The 21,693-nt window shown below is 39.9% G+C and overlaps 1 protein-coding gene across 2 annotated transcripts in view; it reads right to left on the minus strand.

The window, feature by feature from the left end:
• Positions 1 to 417: 417 nt before the first annotated feature.
• The window catches only part of stk26 (serine/threonine protein kinase 26), a 42,102-nt gene continuing 20,826 nt past the window's right edge, over positions 418 to 21,693 (minus strand). Inside the window, exons 2-12 of one of the 2 annotated variants that reach the window (XM_034676550.1) lie at positions 17,867 to 17,935; positions 17,491 to 17,652; positions 17,334 to 17,390; positions 16,921 to 17,029; positions 15,509 to 15,666; positions 7,232 to 7,417; positions 5,821 to 5,963; positions 5,600 to 5,696; positions 3,731 to 3,793; positions 3,426 to 3,566; positions 418 to 3,238 (exon numbers count right to left, since the gene is read on the minus strand). In XM_034676550.1, coding sequence (XP_034532441.1) covers positions 3,426 to 3,566; positions 3,731 to 3,793; positions 5,600 to 5,696; positions 5,821 to 5,963; positions 7,232 to 7,417; positions 15,509 to 15,666; positions 16,921 to 17,029; positions 17,334 to 17,390; positions 17,491 to 17,652; positions 17,867 to 17,935 — 1,185 coding nt within the window. In that variant the 3' untranslated portion in view covers positions 418 to 3,238. The remainder of the gene's footprint in view (positions 3,239 to 3,425; positions 3,567 to 3,730; positions 3,794 to 5,599; positions 5,697 to 5,820; positions 5,964 to 7,231; positions 7,418 to 15,508; positions 15,667 to 16,920; positions 17,030 to 17,333; positions 17,391 to 17,490; positions 17,653 to 17,866; positions 17,936 to 21,693) is intronic. The other variant, XM_034676549.1, reaches the window with a different exon arrangement.

A 21,693-nucleotide genomic window follows, 5' to 3' on the forward strand; every position in this document is an offset into this window, starting at 1 on the left:
CGTCCAGTCGTACGAACTTCTTCGGGTGATCACACCCGCTCATCCCGATTCACAAAGTGCAACAACACAAGTTCTGGTTGAAACTTTTTTGAGTGTTGTAACAATCTGATGTGTATGAAATTCATTGAATATGTGTGAGTGTTATAGCTGAGTATGTTTGTTTTATTTATGGTAACAGTTCCTTTGAATTAAGTAGAATTTAATTTATTTACTTTATTCGTTAAGGCAACTGAATTTGCCGATAAATGATTTAAAGTTGTGGTTTAAATATTGCAATAAAACAGGATTTACAAATTAAATTACTCCTGTGTGTTCTCCTAATTATCATGATACTAGAATTGTACATTCTCACACAGGGAATTCAAGGGAATAATAATGGATGTGGTGTTATTCACAAGACAGAAAGTTGAACTCCAATTTATTTCTCAATCAAACTTAAATATTTATTCATAAAACTCTAAAGACCCGCTACAAAAAGAGTACATTTCTGTAAAATCTTACATCTTTCACTTTACATTTCCCCCCTTAACAAGCATTGTTGTATCCCTTATGATATATATATATAAAAAAGGCAAAAAATATACAATGACCAATTTTATAGTGTCTTTGGTACAAACTGTCAGTAATGCCTTTGAGCACAGCTCCCGTCATGAAAAAGGATCCGTGCTGCTCTCCAGCGTGAGGCGTTTAAAACAACCTGGACGTCTAAGCGTTACGTTAGAAGTCAAACTTTAAAGACGAGTTGGACTTCTCTCAATGATTTCCCAAACTTGACGCACACTGAAAGACAGCACGGTTGTACCTTGCTTGTAGATTCTCAAACTACTCACTTTGTTAAGTTATCCTTTCTCAAACCGTCTGATTTTTACGACAAGAATCCACAAAATGGAATCCCAGATTGTACATTCACACATCACGATCACTTCCTTAGCTACCGCTGTTCTTAAAGCCCCGTTTTTAGAGCTAACAGTTAAGCTAGGCTTCTAGTTCTGTGACCAAAACCATGAAACTACACTTAACTGGTTAAATAGCATTTAACTTCAACATTTAGGTTGGTACTTTTTCTTGGCTAGCTTGCTTTAGATGCATTTACTTGAAGATTTTTTAGCAGGAGATGATGGTTAGCTAGCTACTTCAACAGTTAGCTAGCTGGCTAGCTCAGCTAAAGCCTGATCCCGTACCTAATCATCGTTGTTCTTAAAGCCCAAATTATTTTATGCTAACAGTTAAGCTAGGCTTCTAGTTTTGTGACCAAAACCATCAAACTACACTTAAATAGCATCCATCTTCAACATTTAGGTTGGTACCTTTTCTTGACTAGCTTGGTTTAGACTCATTTCCTTGAAGATATTTTAGCACGAGATGATGGTTAGCTAGCTACTTCAACAGTTAGCTAGCTGGCTGCTTAGCTAAAGCCTGACCCCTTACCTAATCATCGTTGTTCTTAAAGCCCAAATTATTTTATGCTAACAGTTAAGCTAGGTTTCTGGTTCTGTCATCAAAACCTTCAAACTCCACTTATCCGGTTAAATAGCATCTATCTTCAACATTTAGGTTGTTACTTTTACTTGACTAGTTTGGTTAAGCTACTTCAACAGTTAGCTAGCTAGCTGCTTAGCTTGGCTAAAGCCTGATCCTTTACCTAATTATTGCTATTCTTAAAGCCCCATTTTTGTATGCTAACAGTTAAGCTAGGTTTCTAGTTCTGTGACCAAAACCTTCAAACTCCTCTTCCTTGGTTGAATAGCATCTATCTTCAACAATTACGGTTGGTACTTTTTCTTGACTAGCTTGGTTTGGATTAATTTACTTGAAGATATTTTAGCAGGAGATGATGGTTAGCTAACTACTTCAACAGTAAGCTAGCTGGCTAGCTCAGCTAAAGCTTGTTTTATGCTAACAGTTAAGCTAGGCTTCTAATTTTATGGCCAAACCATCAAACTACACTTAGATAGCATCTATCTTCAACATTTAGGTTGTAACTTTTACTTGACTAGCTTGGTTTGGACTCATTCACTTGAAGATATTTTAGCACTAGATAATGGTTAGCTAGCTGGCTGGCTAGCTCGGAAAAAGCCTGGTCCCTACCTTAATTATTGCTATTCTTAAAGCCCCCATTTTTGTATGCTAACAGTTAAGCTAGGCTTCTAGTTCTGTGACCAAAACCTTCAAACTCCTCTCCCCTGGTTAAATAGCATCTATCTTCAACATTTAGGTTGTTACTTTTTCTTTACTAGCTTGATTTAGATCCATTTACTTAGCACTAGATAATGGTTAGCTAGCTACTACAGCAGGTAAGCTAGCTGGCTAGCTCGGCTAAAGCCTGGTACCGAAAATTGAAGTGCAAAATTGCTTTTTTTAAGGAAGAGAAGAAACAAACGTGCTTCATTTGATTCCTAATTGTTAAATTTTAACCTTTTTTCACCTTAAATGTTGAGAATAACCGCATCTCTCTTCATAACGCTAAAGATTGTGGCTTCAAAGTTGAAGCACACTCCTAATCTGAGCTCCTGTGTCATCAAAGATTAAAACACCAACATTGAACCCTAAAAGCAGAAAGATCTACAGTACGTGTCGAGCTCTGGAGGAGCTGAATTCAGGGATCCGGGAGCTGTAACTCAAAGCATTACCGAAGACAACAACAAAAATGTAATATTGGCATATCATCCGTCTCAAGTGCTACTGAACAAACATTTCAACATCTACAAAGTCAAGGCAAGTCATGACGCAACACATACACCACTGCTGATGGACAAAAACCCTTTCTTTCTGACTCTCTGTGCTCGGTTTAACAAAAAAAACATGACATCATTCGAGTATTGTGAGTTTTTAAGGCACTGGGTACAATATTGACGACTTGTGGAATCGCGTTTGAGTCAAGTTTGAACAAACGTTCGGCGTGTTATTGAAGAGGTATTCAACGTAAAGCTCAAAGACGTACAAAAAAGAGCGGAAAACTTCAACTTGGGCAGAAAAAAGGGGCTTCAACCAGCAGCAGGGAGTTCATTTATACATTATATATAGTGTATATATTACATTGGTAGTGTGTGTGTATGTGTGTGAATGTTTGTGTGATGTGTGTGTGTGTGTGTGTACAGTGAGGAGACATCGCACAGCAAATCTCCTCGGGGTTTCCAATCGTCCAGCAGCGTCACCGTACGGAGACACAGTCTCTCTTCACATAACGTACTTCTTCTTTTTTTCCAATCCATCCGTCGGCCTTCAGTTGCTCGAGAATCTGGAGAGGAGATCGGACGGAGGGAGGATTTGGTTAACAAATGAAGTGATGGAGGAAGAGAGAGACAGAAAGAGGAGATATAAGACGTACTACCTGAAGAAGAACAGCCTGGTTGGGTAAAGGACACCCCAAGGATGTTCTTCCAACAGTTATGAAACAATCAGAGGAGATTCAGAAAATGACGAACCTATTTCTGGTACCTGGCAATGATGTTTGTGACCATCCTGTCCGTGATGCCCGGGCAGACGTCTTCGGCCAATCGGATGTTGCGTTCCAGCTCCTCGATGGCCAACCGCTGCTCCGAATGTTCTTTGTGCTGCTGCTTTAACTTTACAAGAAGAAGGGGGTGAGACATTTCTGGTATCTGACATGCAGGATTGTGTTTTTGTTTTGTCTGAGTCATCTCAAGTTTAGATTAAAACCCTCCATAAAAAGAAAACAGGGTGTTCAATATCTTTCATTTCATCATTCGTTCTGATGTGTGTCACTAACCTCAGTGAAGACCGGAGAGATGACTGTGGCGAGACTGGAAGATCTACTCTGCTGATCCTGAAGCTGCACAGATGAAGAGGAGGAGGGAAGAGGAGGAGGATGGAGGACAAAGTTGAGAAAGAAACAGACTTAATATTGAGTTTGTTGCAGGTTTACATGTTGGAATATGTCATAAAACATTCATAAAAGCAGACACAAAGATCACATCTTTTTTGACAGTCCTCAAACTTGACTCTTGTTACCGCTGACCGTCGTGCCCGTAGATATTAAAGGTGACATATCATGCAAAATTGACTTTTTAATGGTTCTTTACCTGAAATATGTGTCCCTGTCTACAAACCCCCCAGAGAATGAAAAGAATCCATTCTGCCCCTGTTCTGATTTCTCCACCTTTCTGTAAATGTGTGTGAAACGAGCCGTTTCAGACTTCCGTGTTTTTGTTACGTAACAACAATATCCGGTCTGTCACGGAGTCAGAGCTCGGAGCTTGTTCAGCCCATAGACTGTATAAAATAATACTGAATCCCTCCTCCGTTTTTCATTCCCTGCACAAATGTGTGCTAACAAGGAGCTTAGGAGGGAGGCATGCTAGTTGTAGGCTGTCTTAATAAACACAAAGGTCGGTTTTACTCCCCAAGTCTGCAGATTTGAAGATTTAGTGGATGATTTTTATTTGTCATGGATAAGTGCTAGCGCTAATTAGCATAGCCACATAGCTACATGTTCATAGCTGTAGCTGTGTACCAAGACACACGTCGACATACTGACAAATAAAACAACAAGAAACACTAAATCTGTGACCAATCCTTCAGAAAAGGTCCCGCTGCCTTTCTGGTAGAGGTCGGTTTTACTCCCCACGTCTGCAGATTTGAAGATCTAGTGGATGATTTTTATCTATCATGGATAAGTGCTAGCGCTAATTAGCATAGCCACATAGCTACATGTTCGTAGCTGTGTACCAAGACACACGTCTACATACTGATGAATAAAACAACAAGAAACACTTAATCTGTGACCAATCCTTCAGAAAGGTCCTGCTGCAGGCGCCTCTCCGTCAGGATCAGATTCAGAGGGTTGAAGTAACCCGATCTCTGAGCAGCCGTGTATATTCAGCCAACATGTAAACATCAGATCAACGTGCTGGAGAGCCGAGGCACATCCACTTCCGGAGGGGGCGTGGTCAGAGATTTTTTTCTAACGTGACGGTTCAGAAGATATTAAGATTACAAGTTTTTGCCCAAATAAGGACATGACTGACTGGACTACCGGTCTGGAACACATAGCTGTTGGCTAGGGGGCTCACACTCCGCCCCTTTACGTCACACTCTGCCTGGTTGAGTTCCGCATTTCCAATATGGCTGCCGCCGTCGATTGGCTTCAAAACAGCGTTCAAGAACAGATGGGTGACGTCACGGATACTACGTCCATATTTTATACAGTCTATGGTAATACCGTAGATTACAGCTCTCTACATGTTACAGAAAAAGTAACGAGGCTATGCTGCTGTGTCTCGTAGGTAAATGTACACACGTCTATTAATTAGGAAAGTCCTTATTGTTCCTGCTATGCAGAAGTATTGTTTCAGTTGATCAGACCACGCATTGACACAACTCACATGGTGTTTCCTGTGTTTTGGAGGGGCCCAATTGAAGGACAGAAGTCAGATGTTTTGGCTCAAGCCGAGTCTATTTGAGTAGAAATGCTGAAATCTGCCATGTAAATAACAACCATCTGCCTTCAGGTGCACCTGGCTCTTTAAATAAAGACGTCCTGTGCCTTCCTTAGTGCGCTGTTTAGCTGTAGTAGTAATATCTCTTTAAATAGTTCATGATAACTAAACGTGTGAATCCACACAAACATGGCACTGACCGTTCCATTGAGGACCTTCCTGCCGTCCGGCTTCTTCTTACGGACGGTGGTGAAGGACCAATCAGGTGACTCGCTGTTCTCCTTATTACTGGAATCCCTTCACACACACAAATGAACACACACACACTCAGGTTATTCACACATCACAGCATCATCTGCATGTACGCATCCGAAGGTCGGAGCTTCCTGTTTGAAGACGAGAAAGGAAGTAACCGGATTACCCGTCAGAGTCTTCAGAGTCGCTGTCGCTGTGCCCCTCCTCCTTCCACCGCCTGTACCTGTCGATGAGCTCGCTGAGGTAGGACGTCTTCTTGCAGTGTTTGACGATGAACTTGTGTTTGAGGAGCTCCTTGGCTGTGGGGCGCTGAAGAGCAGAGACAGGAGTTGCAGTTAAACCCTCTCTTTTCCAGGTTTCAAAGACTCCACAGATGTTTTAAGACAGCTAATGTGGTTGATGTTTTTGAAAGGAGCAGCAGAAAAAGAAGAGAGAGGAGAGAGGCTGTTTGTCCACCAGAGGGCAGCAGACGCTACAACAATCATGCTCTCAGGGAAACTGGCTTAGAATAAACAAAACTAAAACACATTTATTTCTCTCTAAACCTTTCAAACTGCTTTAAAATTCAATTATACAGCAATAAAAATGGACAACAAGAATTATTCAAGGTATAAAATGGCAATTTTAGCAGTCAAATGCACAGAAAATGTTAATTTTTATTTTTTTAAAGCACAAAAAACAACCATAGCACTTTGTGTTTGATGGCAAGACTTCAGTTGTTGATGTTTCTTTTAAATCAATTAATTCAATCCAAATAAATGTTCCTGATGATGAAATTTTCATCTTTAAGGAGACATTTTTTAAAGAAAAATAAAGTTGTTGAGTTATTATTTAGAAAAGAAAGAAAGTAGAGAAAAATGTATATCTATTTATATAACACATTTATTTATATAATTTATATATTTATTTTAAGTCCTGATCTTGTTTAAAAATAATACTTAAAATAATAATAATAATATTTTTTGTTTATAAAGCACTTTTGAAAACAGGGTTACAAAGTAATTGAGAAATAAGAAACTAAAAGAGAAATATGAGGAAGACAAAAAAAAGGAAATAAAATAGATAAAGATAAAGCTTAAAACAATTTTAAAAAATTGAAATATAAAATTACTGAAAAAATTAAAACATTAGAAATATGAAACTATAAAAACATAAAATCAAATAATAAAATGATTCAATCCTGCCTAAAAATAAATAAAAACCTCCTGATTAAAACATCTTTTATTGTTTTTATTGTGTTTTTTACTGAAACCATGGTGGACTCAAAGACTTAAGACTTGGAACTTGACTTGGACTTGTGACCAAGTTGATTTATGATTTTCCTGGGCTTGAAAAGTTCTGTAATCTTTGATTTTAGGAGGAAATATTGGATTGTTTTACTTTTTAGAGCCTTACTTTATCAAACTGTCTTATCTCCAAAGTTCACAGTAGTTTTTGAAAGTGAAACACATTTAAAAGGTTTGGATCTGTGGGTTTTTCTTCCACAGCATCCTGTACTTATGACCCAGGTGGTGGTTTTTATGTCATGTAATTAAAATGTTATGAAGTAGAAGTGTTAGGTATAAAACGTGTCTTACAAAAGCGGGCTGCTTGTTGAGGCACGCCTCGCAGAACTCTTTGAAGCTCTTGGAGAACTCTCCGGTCAGCGTCGGCGGAGGAGACTTGGGGATGTAGAACAGAACCCGCATCGGGTGCATGTCCGAGTTCGGAGGTTCTCCCTTGGCGAGTTCGATGGCCGTGATGCCCAGAGACCAGATATCAGCCTGGAGGGACGAAGACAGAGTCAGAGTCAGACACTTCACTTTGGATCTTGATTTACACCCAGCAATTATCTCCAAAACAGGGAAAATAGAAGAAGAAGAAGAAGAAGAAGAAGAAGAAGAAGAAGAAGAAGAAGAAGAAGAAGAAGAAGAAGAAGAAGAAGAAGAAGAAGAAGAAGAAGAAGAAGAAGAAGAAGAAGAAGAAGAAGAAGAAGAAGAAGAAGAAGAAGAAGAAGAAGAAGAAGAAGAAGAAGAAATAATAAAAATAATAATAATAACAAATAATAATAACAACAAATAATAATAATAATAATAAAAATAAAAATAATAAAAAAAATAATACATAAAATACAAATACACACATACATATAAATAATACAATAGATAAATTAATAATAATACAAATAACAATAAAGGTCTTCCCCTACTCTACTCCCCACATTCCATGCTTCTCTATAGCTGTACTGTCCAATAAAGGCAAAAAAACAAAAACAAAGTATAACTTTAAAAAATGATAATAAAAATGTAATTATTATAGTTATAATTCTAATAAATAAACACATAAATAAACAACTTTTATTTAAATGTGCATTGACAAACAAAGCATGGCAGAATTCAGGAGGATGACAGAATACACCTTTAACACAAAGGAGTGTCAAAAAAATTCAAACAATGCAAAAAACAATAAAATTATGAAGTAATTAAATTAAAAAGGAAAAACAAACAAAACAATGAATAATCAATAAATAAATTCAAATGAATGAGATTCTAGTTAAATAAAAAAGAAGGAAAGAAAAATAAAAAGCATTAAAAAAGTTGAATTCACATATATTATTATTACATTACTATGTTTTTATTATTATTTTTTTTGTAAAAGCGTCTTCAGATAACGTTTGTTGTGATTTGGCGCTATACAAATAAAGATTAAACATTAAAATTAAATTAAAAAGGAAATAATAAAACAATAAATAATCAAATAAATACATAAATTCAAATTGAGGATCTTGGATTAGAGAGATGACCATGTGTGTTACACTAGAAAAGTTAACCTATGTAATTAGGGGTAAAATGCAAGAATTTGAAGAGGTGTGGGCACCCTTAATGGACTGTCTCAGGCAGGAATAGACGATACTTATCTGTAAGGCTATTGAGTGTGACAATTTAATTTAATTTTTCTTCATTTTATTTAATTATTATTATGATTGTGTGTGTTTGTGTGTATGCAGCAAGGGCTGCTTGTATTTTATTTTGCAACTGTTGTGGTATGTGATGTTTTCTGTATGCTCTTATTGAAAATCAATAAAAATGTTTAAAAAAAAAATCAAATTGAGGATAAGATAGATTCTGGTTAAATCAACAATTAAAAAATAGTTAAAAATAAAAAGCATTAAAAAAAGTTGAATTCACATTAAAGCAAGTCTGTAAAAGTGAGTTTTAAGAAGCGATTTTTAAAGGTGACATATCATGCAAAATTGACTTTTTAATGGTTCTTTACCTGAAATATGTGTCCCTGTCTACAAACCCCCCGAGAATGAACTCCCCAAGTCTGCAGATTTGAAGATCTAGTGGATGATTTTTTTTATCATGGATAAGTGCTAGCGCTAGTTAGCATAGCCACATAGCTACATGTTCATAGCTGTAGCTGTAGCTGTGTACCAAGACACACGTCTACATACTGACAAATAAAACAACAAGAAACACTAAATCTGTGACCAATCCTTCAGAAAGGTCCTGCTACAGGCGCCTCTCCGTCAGGATCAGATTCTGGATCAGATTCAGAGGGTTGAAGTAACGCGATCTCTGAGCTGCCGTGTATATTCAGCCAACATGTAAACATTAGATCAACGTGCTGGAGAGCCGAGGCACATCCACTTCCTGAGGGGGCGTGGTCAGAGAGAAAACAGAGTGTTTTGATGAGGACTGAAGAAGAGGGTTTTTCAGGCAGACCAAAATCTGATTTCAAAGTGTTTTTTTGAGCATAAACTTTAAAGACATGTTTTGGGGACCTCTTAGACCAATATATATTGATGAAAAAAGCGTGATATGTCCCCTTTAAGAATATCATATTTGGCCCGACTATGAGACTCATCATGGCGAAAAATACAATAGGTGTTTTTGTAGAAAGATAGTTCATTAAATGTGAAAATGTGTGGAATGTACTTGTACTTTTTTGCGCCAAAACAAAAGGAAAAATTTGGAGTTGTCGTTATTTAAAGGGTTATTATGTTCTGATTTTACTGGTCTGGCCCACTTGAGGTCAACTCGGGCTGTATGTGGCCCCTGAACTGAAATGAGTTTGACGCCGCTGCTGTAAACACACCGACGTATGAGCTGCTACGTCGCTAACCAATGTTTGCACGCTCCACGTCGGGCTGAGAACACAGATTAAGCAGTGAGCTCAACACATACACACACACACACATACATACGCACACACACACAGGGTCAGGTGGTTTCAATGAGAGTCGTGAGGCTGACTTTCTGTTTGACACACCAACCATATGTCAACCTGGGCTCACACACACTCACACACACACCAACAACTGTAAACACACACACTCAGACGTTACACACAGGTTGAATGTCACACCGTTTCAGCTCGCCATGTGGCAGGTAAAGAGGACCCAGACGTTATCACACACAAGCTTACACACACACACACACACACACACACACACACACACACACACACACACACACACACTCAGGGTGCTGAGGGTCACATTACAACAGGATGCTCGGTCACTGTTTGACTGTTAACTCTGCCGGCTCCATTACTGCTACACACTCGACATATGGCGGCCTGCAGAGGACACACACAGGAGCAGGAGAGGAGAGGGACGTGTGGGGAAGAGGCTGCAGGTCTGAGCCGGAGAGCTGGAGAGCCGGAGAGCAGGAGTCTCTCACTCTTTGAACATGGAGGACCGCAACCCGACCACCAGGCCAAACTTGGATCCAAGAATAGACACGGTTTGGCAGAACCAAAGACTTGTTACTGTATGTCGTATCATTTCTGTTGTGGTTTTAATGAAGCAGAACATGGAGCTGTCCCATTGCACGTTTGATATACAGCTGTTAACACAGTGTGTTTGATTAGATTTAAGTTATGGGATCGGATCAAATCCTGAAAATGTAGTGATCAAAGTAAAAAGGGAAGACAGAATCAAACTGGATCAGGTTATCCAGACTTGGTTTTCCTCCAGAGGAACCCTCCAGCTCATATAAATCTAAAAAAAGACCTGATCATCATGGTCCCAGCAGAGGACTGGATTCAGACTGGATTAAGACCACAGCTGAGCGGTATTAGCCCAGGCATAAATCCCACAATGCAACTTGTTGGTGAAGTTTATTCATAATTATTATTATTTAAATTATCTATTTTATTTTATATACTACTATTTTTGTCATTGTCATTATTAACTTGTATTTATTTTTATTTTATATACTTACTTATTTCATGTTATTTTGTCATTATTATTATCTACTTCTATCTATTTATATTATTGTATTCATTTCTTTATATGATATGCTATAATTGTGTAAGTATTACTATTATTTACTTTAATTTATGTATTTTAATTGTATTTATTCATTCATTTATTTATCTTTAATATTATTTATATTTCATATACAGTTTTTTGTCATTATTATTCACTTTTATTTATTTTATTTTATATGTTATTATTTTGTCATTATTATTTACTTTTATATTTATAGTATTTATTTATTTTATACGCTATTATTTTGTAATTATTACTATTATCTACATATTTTAATTGTATTTATTTTTTCATGTTTTTATGTTTAATTGTATTATTTATGTCATTCTTAATATTTGCTTTTATTTATTATTTATTAATTTCATATATTGTTATTTTTGTCATATTATTGTTAAATTTAATTTTTACATTTTTAATTAATTTATTTATTTTAATTGTATTTATTTTGTCATGTTTTTATGTTTAATTCTATAATTTATGTCATTCTTAATATTTACTTTTATTTATTATTTATTCATTTCATATACTGTTATTTTTGTTATATTATTGTTAAATTTAATTTTTACATTTTTAATTAATTAATTTATTTTATTTGCTTTTATTTCTGTCATTATTATTATTTACTTTTATTTATTTATTTTATATGCTATTATCTTCATTAATACCATTTAATTGTATTTATCCAGCTTTTTATTTATCTATTTTTTTTATTCATTTTATATGCTTTTATATTTTCATTATTATATATTTATTTATATTTAGATTTGAGAGTCCACTTGTGTGTGGATTCCAGATGTGTTTATGTCCTTTCTTATTGTACCTGAGATGCACAAGTGTCCTTAATTGCACTTGTGCATATAGACATGAAGATATATGTGTGTATAAAAGTATATATTAAAGGTGACATATCATGCAAAATGGACTTTTTAATGGTTCTCTACCTGAAATATGTGTCCCTGTCTACAAACCCCCTGAGAATTAAAAAAAATCCATTCTGCCCCTGTTCTGATTTCTCCACCTTTCTGTAAATGTGTGCTGAAACGAGCCGTTTCAGACTTCCGTGTTTTTGTTACGTAACAACAATATCCGGTCTGTCACGGAGTCAGAGCTCGGAGCTTGTTCAGCCCATAGACTGTATAAAATACAACTCAACCCCTCCTCCGTTTTTCATTCCCTGCACACATGTGTGCTAACAAGGAGCTTAGGAGGGAGGCATGCTAGTTGTAGGCTGTCTTAATAAACACAAAGGTCGGTTTTACTCCCCACGTCTGCAGATTTGAAGATCTAGTGGATGATTTTTATTTGTCATGGATAAGTGCTAGCGCTAATTAGCATAGCCACATAGCTATATGTTCATAGCTGTAGCTGTAGCTGTAGCTGTGTACCAAGACACACGTCGACATACTGACAAATAAAACAACAAGAAACACTAAATCTGTGACCAATCCTTCAGAAAAGGTCCTGCTGCCTTTCTGGCAGAGGTCGGTTTGACTCCCCACGTCTGAAGATTTGAAGATCTAGTGGATGATTTTTATTTATCATGGATAAGTGCTAGCGCTAGTTAGCATAGCCACATAGCTACATGTTCGTAGCTGTGTACCAAGACACACGTCGACATACTGATAAATAAAACAACAAGAAACACTAAATCTGTGACCAATCCTTCAGAAAGGTCCTGCTACAGGCGCCTCTCCGTCAGGATCAGATTCAGAGGGTTGAAGTAACGTGATCTCTGAGCAGCCGTGTATATTCAGCCAACATGTAAACATTAGATCAACGTGCTGGAGAGCCGAGGCCACATCCACTTCCTGAGGGGGCGTGGTCAGAGGGAAAACAGACTGTTCTGAGGAGGACTGAAGAAGAGGGTTTTTCAGGCAGAACAAAATCTGATTTCAAAGTGTTTTTTTGAGCATAAACTTTAAAGACATGTTTTGGGGACCTCTTAGACCAATATATGTTGATGAAAAAAGCGTGATATGTCCCCTTTAATGTCTAAAGTTGTTGTGAAAATCAATAAATACATAAGATCCTGAAAGAGTCCGACGCCACACAGGATCAGAGAATTCAGCTGGATTAAACACTCACACACACGTTGACGTAAAAGTAGTGCGAGTGTTTCAGGATGAAAGAACCACTTTGACATAATAACCCTCACACACACACAAATCTCTGCACACACAAAACACACACTTACACAAATCAAACCACAGGCACAGAGCGAGTACACACACCCTAATGGATCTGTGTTGTTTCCAAAACATCCTCCGACGTGTATCCACACAAACAAAGACAGACGTCACCTCATTATGTGGATTTATAAAGACATCTGTTTGACTTTGTTATCGGGGATTAGACACAACTATTCCAGGCTGTGGAGGACTCGTCTGAAAGCAGCAGGTGCAGCTCGTCGCCGTCGTCGGTCAAATAAAAAATGACGTCCTCTGAGTGTTCTTAATAAACCCCCAAACACCAGGGTGGCGCAGCGTTTTCTATCAGATGCAAATAAAACCGAGAAGACTGTGGAAATAATGCAAACGACCTCAAAGCCAGACACAACAACAGATCCAAGAGGCTGAGGTTGCTACGGCAATACGCAAACACAGAGCTGGGAATAAAAGGCAGCAGAGGCCTTAAAGTGTTCGTTTATGAGCAACAACTGAAACCTCAAGCACTGCAGAGCACATTCAACACAGTCAGGGCAGCAATAAGGTGCATTTGGACTAAGAGTTCTGGGGCCTTTTAGCTTCCAGGACTACTTTCCCCTGAACTAAAAGGTTCCTGTGCCCCCATTGTTGTCTGCGTCTCGACCGCAGTCTGAAGTCCCGGGTACATTGTGCAAATCAGGCCAGTGACGTATGGAGAAAAAAAAAGTAAATGCACTACACCACCAGACCAGTAGAGGGCAGTAAAACAAGGAGGAATGCCATTCATCACAGATGACACCATAGAAGCAGACGGACAGGCAGGTGTCATTATGAGCAACACAACAGTTAGCCTGTTAGCATGAAGAGACTCAGCTGGCGCTGTTTTAGATGGTGCTATATTTCATCACAGATGGATTCACTGAATCAACACGTGAGAGGAGATAAGCGCGAGTAGCAAAGACGTTTCAACACGGCTTTAAAATCCTTTTGAACTCAAAAAGCCGTGGCAGAGATGGGCCGGTGTTTTGGTTTAAACAGCGACCCTGTTAACTGAGAGACGAATACTGTTACAAGCTGCTAAATCTTGTAACATTAAAAACTAATGAAAGGAAGAGAAATCAAGTGAATCACAGATGGACAAACAATGACCGGGAATGGTTTTGGAAAAATTTCACAAAAAAAAGACATTACAATAAAAATTTAGAAAAAAAGTTTTGAAAAAAAAAGTTTTGAAAAAAAATTTTTGAAAAAAAATTTTTGAAAAAAAATTTTGAAAAAAAGTTTTGAAAAAAAAGTTTTGAAAAAAAATTTTGGAAAAAAATTTTGGAAAAAAAATTTGAAAAAAAAGTTTTGAAATTTTTTTTTTGAAAAAAATGAGTTTGACAAAAAAAATTGAAAAAAAAAATGAAAAAAAAAATTTTGACAAAAAAGTTGACCCGGAGCCTCTCGAAAAAATACATTCTCCTGAAATTTGAAATTGTGCTCCAAAATTAGAAAAACATGAAAAAAGTGAAAATTTTGCGCCTGCGGTTAAAAACATGGAAAAAGCAATGAATGAATCAACACGTGAGAGGAGATAAGCGCGAGTAGCAAAGACGTTTCAACGCGGCTTTAAAATCCTTTTGAACTCAAAAAGCTGTGGCAGAGATCAGCCGGTGTTTTGGTTTAAACAGCAACCCTGTTAACTGGAGACTCTCAGCCGGATGCATCCCTCATAAACGTCTTTAGACGATCATTAAATATCTGATAAGGATATTTTGAAATCTTAATAAAAACTAAACTAGTTTGCATTCCCAGGAACTCCCTCTGTGTTTCAACTGCTGTGTAAACTCCACAAACACTGACACGTTCAGCTGAAGGTCTCCAGTTTACAGGGTCACTTTTAAAACCGGAACACCTGGAGGAGAGAACATGGTGGGCTGAGAGAAGACTACTGTTACAAGCTGCTAAATCAAGAGAATCACAGCTTCTTCTTTTGAAAAGTACACACACATACAAAAAAGATAGAACAAATAAAAACTAATGAAAGAAAGAGAAATCAAGTGAATCACAGATGTGTGTGATGTTATTGTGGACGGCGGGCGGAATAAAAACACTGCAGGTTAATCTACCAATCAGACACGTCCAGCATTGCAGGCCCTGCCCCCCGAAAGTCTTGGGACCTTTTGAAAAGTTCTACCCCCCTAGCAGGGGCTTTTTAGGGGGGAGATTATCTACCCCTGAACTAAATTTAGACCCTGGGTCCACCGGTCCAAACACACATAGTTCAGGGGTAAAGTTCATGATAACTAATAACTGTCTTGAAAGGTACACATTTCCAGATCCTGGATCCAACATTATCCTGCTGTGTTTAAAGGGCAATCAGCTTCACCCCGTCCCCGCTTTTTGGACTTCTAGGTCCCAAATTTTGAGCGTTTGATAAGCTGTACGAAACCAAACAGGAGTCTTACCTTTGAGTCGTAGGCGGACTGTTGGATCACCTCAGGAGCCATCCAGAACGGCGTTCCCACGAAGGTTTCCCTTTTGATCTGCGTGTCCGTCAGCTGACCGGCCACCCCGAAATCCGCCAGCTTCACCTGACCGTGTTCGGACAGCAGGACGTTGGCAGCTGCAGACAACAAAGAGGATCAAGATTTAGCTCATGTGGCACACAGTCCAGCCAGAGTGTATACCTATTCGACCACCAGGGGGTGCATGTAGGCATTGGTTCTACATTCGGAGTCTCTATAACCTCTCTGATGGTAAATATTGGTGCAGAAGGTAAACAAACGTGGTCGACTCCCTGTTAAAGGAGCACGCCAACACTGTTGGCACACGTCACACGTCACAGACTGTACATCTGGTCCTGGAGGAGCTGTACGGGGTCTAATCCAGAAGATGTGATCATTAATGCAACATGAGGTGAGTTGCATTGTGGGAAGTGTAGTGTTTCAGGGCTTGAAATGTACAATGGATGCAGCTTGATGCCACCTTCTGGTTTGCAGACTACTGCTGAGAAGCTTTGAGTTTCAGAGTCCATGTTGGGGGAAGTGGGGCGATACCAAGTTATGCACCTCTCTTCTGATCAAGGGGGCGCAATTATTATTATTTTGTCCACTCAATGGTTCATCTTCCTTGTATTGGTTTGAGTATTGCTAAAAAGTTGAATCCCAAAACAAATAGAGGGCCCATGGCAGCACCTTGTTGATCTCAAGGCTCTTAGTCTCTCCGCCTCTGATCCTCCTTTAAGTTGCAACAGAGGTGGAAGAAGGTGGCGGTGTGAAGGACAACTGTACGCTGTGTTTAAGAAGACTTAAAACTAGAGACTGAGACCACAAACTTGTTAAGAAAGTGTTTGCTTGGGGATTCTATCAACTGAGGAGTCGGCTTGTGCAATCGGGCTTTCTCCCCCTGCTGGTCATTAAGAAGAATGCAGGCTAGAGGCACTCAATAAGCAGGACCGCCGGACATCTGGAGTCATGTGACCGAGGTTTCCCCACAGTAATCACTGAATCAAGGATCCTCCTCCTCCTCCTCTCCTCATCCATGTTGTCTTTCTGGTGTCTGAAAACCTCTGACCTGTTGACTCCAGGCCTGGCTCCACTCATGTGTTTTATTCTGAAAATTAACCGGATGTTTTTATTTTGTTTTGGTGAAACCTGACTTCCTGTCCCGCTCCATCTGCTCTGTTGAGATTGATGCGTCGAAGTCTTGTGTATCTGATCCGGAGGACTCCGACCTGCCGGATCAGAGACGGAGTGGATCCAGTGGAAGTTAACACATTGACTAGAATAGAAACCTATCAGATCCGGTGCCGGATCAGAGACCGATCTGGTGGAATTTGGTCGTTAGAAGTTGAGTTAAAGTCCCGTCCCATCCGTACCTTTGATGTCTCTGTGGATCTTCTTCTCAGAGTGCAGGTAGTCCAGCCCCTTCAGGATCTCCTTCAGCATGGTGGCAATCTGAGTCTCATCGAAGGGACCCGCCCGCAGCTACACACACACACACACACACACACACACACACACACACACACACACACACACACAGAGAGTGAGCGATGACACAGATATAAAACACTCAGTGACATGCCACAGGCCGTACCTGGGAGCTGGAACACACCCTGTTGGGTTTCAATCAAGGCAAGACTCAACACAGAAATATTAAGCAACTACGGCATCAAGTAGGGCGATGTGTCTCTTATATAACTGCAGCTCACACCTCATAAATCAGAGATTTACAGCTTTACAAACTCTTATTTCTAAGAAGAACTGTCATGTTAGGATTAAATCTCACCAAGTCGAGCGCCGAGCCTCCACCGAGATACTCCATGATGATCCATAGTTTACTGCCCTGAAGACGGAGACATTATTCTCTTAAGTGACAGAAAACACAAAGAACTGAGAAGAGAGTCGTTCTTTAAATCGTCCTTTAACAGACTCTATATTCTTACCTTCAGGTAGGAGCCGAAGTACTTTGTGATGTACGGACTGTCGCACTGACTGAGCACCGTGATCTCCTGCTGGATGTCCTCGATCTCGTCCTCCGCTTCCTCCAGGTCGATCGTCTTGATGGCGACGACGCTCTGGGTGCGATTATCGATGCCTTTGAACACCTGCAGGAGGAAAAACAGGTGATAAAAAAAAGTATGGAAAACGGATGAGCTTTGGAAGTTAAAAAATTAAGAGAATTATTCTGAACATTTTAATAATGCATATTACTATGTTTAGTTGTTGGCGTGCACTTTGAAAAATTAATACAATTTATTAAATTTAATAAATTAAAGATGAATAAAAGCAAAGATGGAGGAATGGTTTGTTGGTTCGTACCTCTCCAAAAGATCCCTTTCCAATCCGATCCAGTTTGGTGAACAACTCCTCCGGATCGATCTGAGAACTCTGAGAGGAGACAAGGAGAGGAAAAGGACGAGAGGAGACAAGGAGGAAAGGAAATAAGAGGGGTGAAGGAAGGACAGGTGAGGAGAGGAGAGGGAAAGGATGAGAGTAGACAAGGAGGAAAGGAAATAAGAGGCATGAGGGAAGGACAGGTGAGGAAAGGAGAGGAAAAGGACGAGAGGAGACAAGGAGGAAAGGAAATAAGAGGCGTGAAGGAAGGACAGGTGAGGAGAGAAGGACAGGAAATAAGAGCCATGAGGGAAGGACAGGTGAGGAGAGAAGGAGGACAGGAAATAAGAGGCGTGAAGGAAGGACAGGTGAGGAGAGAAGGAGGACAGGAAATAAGAGGCGTGAAGAGAGAAGAGGTGAGGAAAGGAGAGATTAAAGGGGACAAGTAGAGAGGAAACAAGTAAAAAATGGATTAATATCACCTGGCATGCAGTGAGTATAAAATCAGACGATGTAATTTATCATTTAAAGAAACTAAAAATTAAATAATCGGATGTTTGAATGTTTTCATCTCTTCCCTCCAGCTTTGACTCGTATTTCCTCACACACACCAAACTTTGCAACACGACAGCCATACTGTCACCACAGAGCTACACACACACACACACACACACACCAGAACACCATAAAAACACAGAAGGAAGCCAGCATGACAGTTAAAGATAACAGGAACTGCACACACAGCTGCCTGACCACACACACACACACACACACACACACACACACACACACACACACACACACACACACACACACACACACACACACACACACACACACACACACACACACACACACACACACACACACACACACACACACACTCACTCACTCACTCATAAAGTTATCTCTGAGGGCCGCCACTGACTTACATTTGTTTCCTAAACTCTGCTGTAACGCTGCGGCTCTGCGCTCGAGCGCTCGTCAGTTCATGGGAATCCACGTCAGAGCTAGAGTCGGATTCAAATGAGCGGTTTCCGCCTGAGAGATATTACACACCATTGTGTTTTTATGGCGTAAAACAGCAAAAAGTTGCATTTATTTAGTTTAAAAGATAAAAATGTAAAGGGTTACTCCTCAAGGGAGCACGCATGTGATCTGAAGATATCAAATACAAGTTTGAGTTCCGTACAAGATGACAAAGTTATCCCAGCTGAGTTATAAACACTTGATTCTCATTGGTTGAAAACCCCCACAGCAACAGTGACTAGCTTGTTCACCTCTGCCTGTTGACACTGTGGCAAAAACATTAGCTGTAAGAGAAACATTCCACCCTGAAGAGATTCCACTCACTATACATTATCCCTTAATTAAGATCCATCCTCTGGGGACAAGGAGCTTTGATCTGGCTGTATAGAACGTGGATGACATCACCTGTTTGCTTTTGAGGCAAAGTTTTGAAGCCTTTTGTCGGCAGTCGCCATATTTGAAATTCTGACTCAACCTAACTAGGGATGCACCGATCCGATCCTGGTATCGGATATGGGCTAGATCGGGCTCAAAACGCTAAATTGGATATCGGTGACAAAGGGCCGATATATAGTGCCGATCCATATGACAGATCTATTCATCTCAGTTCTATGCTTTTCTGTGTTCACAACAGCCATGTGCGTCTCCTACGTCATCAGCGCCGCCCGGTGGAGCATGATGGAGGATAACTACAGAGACTCTGCAGTTTAGGTGCATGTCACGCTTCTTTTGCTAACAACTCCACCGGAAACTTGCAACACGTGCAGCGGTAATGTTTCGGCGGATGGCGGTCACGCTGAAAAATATAATGGGGAAGTTGCCGACTGCAAAGAAGGAAGAAACCTTCGTTTAATGGATTCAAAGTGTGAAAACACGGACAGGTTATTGGATTTAATTGTTCCAGGTCCTTGAAATTAAGGGATTCCAGCCTCTGGTTTAGCACTTGGAACCAAAAGGCAAACTTCGGTCTCAAACGATGAAGCCAATGCGGAAGTGATATAAACTGCAATACATCGAAAATCCACTTGAGGCTGGCTGCAGAAACACAGGAAACCACATAGACATGAATGGGAAAAAGACGATCTTTGCAGCATTAATAAACATGTTTACAGCCTGGTTCAAAAAACGGCTTGGCCCTACAACGCTAATCTCTCTAATGGCACACACTGTACGGGGGGTGAATTTTTTTCTAACGTGACGGTTCAGAAGATATTAGGATTATGAGTTTTGCCCAAATAAGGACATGACTGACGTGACTCCCGGTCGGGAACACACAGCCATTGGCTAAGAGACTCACACTACGTCACACTCTGCCTAGTTGAGTTCCGCATTTCCAATATGGCTGCTGCCGTCGATTCGCTTCAAAACAGCTCTCAGGAACAGATGGGTGACGTCACGGATACTACGCCCCTATTTTAAACAGTCTATGCTTGGAACCCAGGTACAGTTCACCATCAAGTCAGAAAAGCCTGAAGTTGCCAAAACATGATTCTATCCTCACATTAAGGAATAGAGATTGTTAAATCAATACCAGGATCGGATCGGCTAGTATCGGTATCGGCAGATACCAAAGCCCAGGTATCGATATCGGTATCGGGACCTACAAAGTGGGATCAGTGCATCCCTAAACCTAACTTTCAGTCAACCTAACAAGAGGCAAAGATGTGGAGTTAGCCTCCTTGCTAACAGCAACAGTGCACCCACCTATCAGTCTGATTTATACTTCTGCATCAAATCGACGGCGTACCCTACACCGGAGGTCGGCGTAGCTCCCGTACCTACAGAGGCCTACGCAAGTAGCTGATGTGCACCTCCTCAAAACTACAAGTAACTACAAGTAGCATTGACAGACTTTGATTGGTCCGCTTGGCGGCATTGTTAATAAGTCGGCATTATAACAGCTCTTTAAAAGGTTCTCTGTTCAGTGTTTGATTTGGAAGCTCAGGCCCAAGCAATGCCAGGAACATAACTCAGCTCATCTGTTTCTGGTGAGTCTCAGTTTCACTGTAAACAGTCGGTCACACAGAGGCTCCTCTCTGGCTCACTGCAGCAGTACGAGCGTGAAGAAGAAACCATCTTCCTTTGATTAGTTTGCAATGAACAGGCGGAAACGTTGCCAAAATAACAACATCCTGTCGGGGACATTTAAATGAGAGTTGTGTTTTGTAAGACCGTGTCTAGAGAGGAACTTCTGCTTGTGGCTCAATCCATTTCAAACCACAAACAGAGGCTTTGAGCACAGCTGTAAAAATAACTAAAGGCAGATTAACTGCAGCTAACTTTGTTCCCCGCTAGCAAGAATGCTATATAGCATTGCTCACAAGCAGAGCAGCTCCTCTCTGTCAGTATGAATATGTGTGGAGAGTGTGGAGAGAGTTCTTGTGCTGCCATCATGACCTCAACAAGCACTTGTTATGCAAGTCAGAGCAACACACACACACACACACACACACACACACACACACACACACACACACACACACACACACACACACACACACACAAACACACACACACACACACACACACACACACACACACACACACACACACACATACATACACACACTGGGCCCATGACACACTCACATTTTGGTCTTAAAGTCTAGAAATTGTTTAAAGGAACATTTCATTAACACACCCAAAGAAGCGCATGATTTGATGCTGCTTCAGCTTCCACCCTGAACTAAAAAAAGAACAGTCAACACACACACACATGCTCAGAGAAACACACACACACACACACACACACGGTGCCCACAATGTTGCCACACCCAGTCAGC

Source organism: Notolabrus celidotus, chromosome 23, assembly GCF_009762535.1.
Source record: "Notolabrus celidotus isolate fNotCel1 chromosome 23, fNotCel1.pri, whole genome shotgun sequence".
Classification (NCBI taxonomy): Eukaryota; Metazoa; Chordata; class Actinopteri; order Labriformes; family Labridae; genus Notolabrus; species Notolabrus celidotus.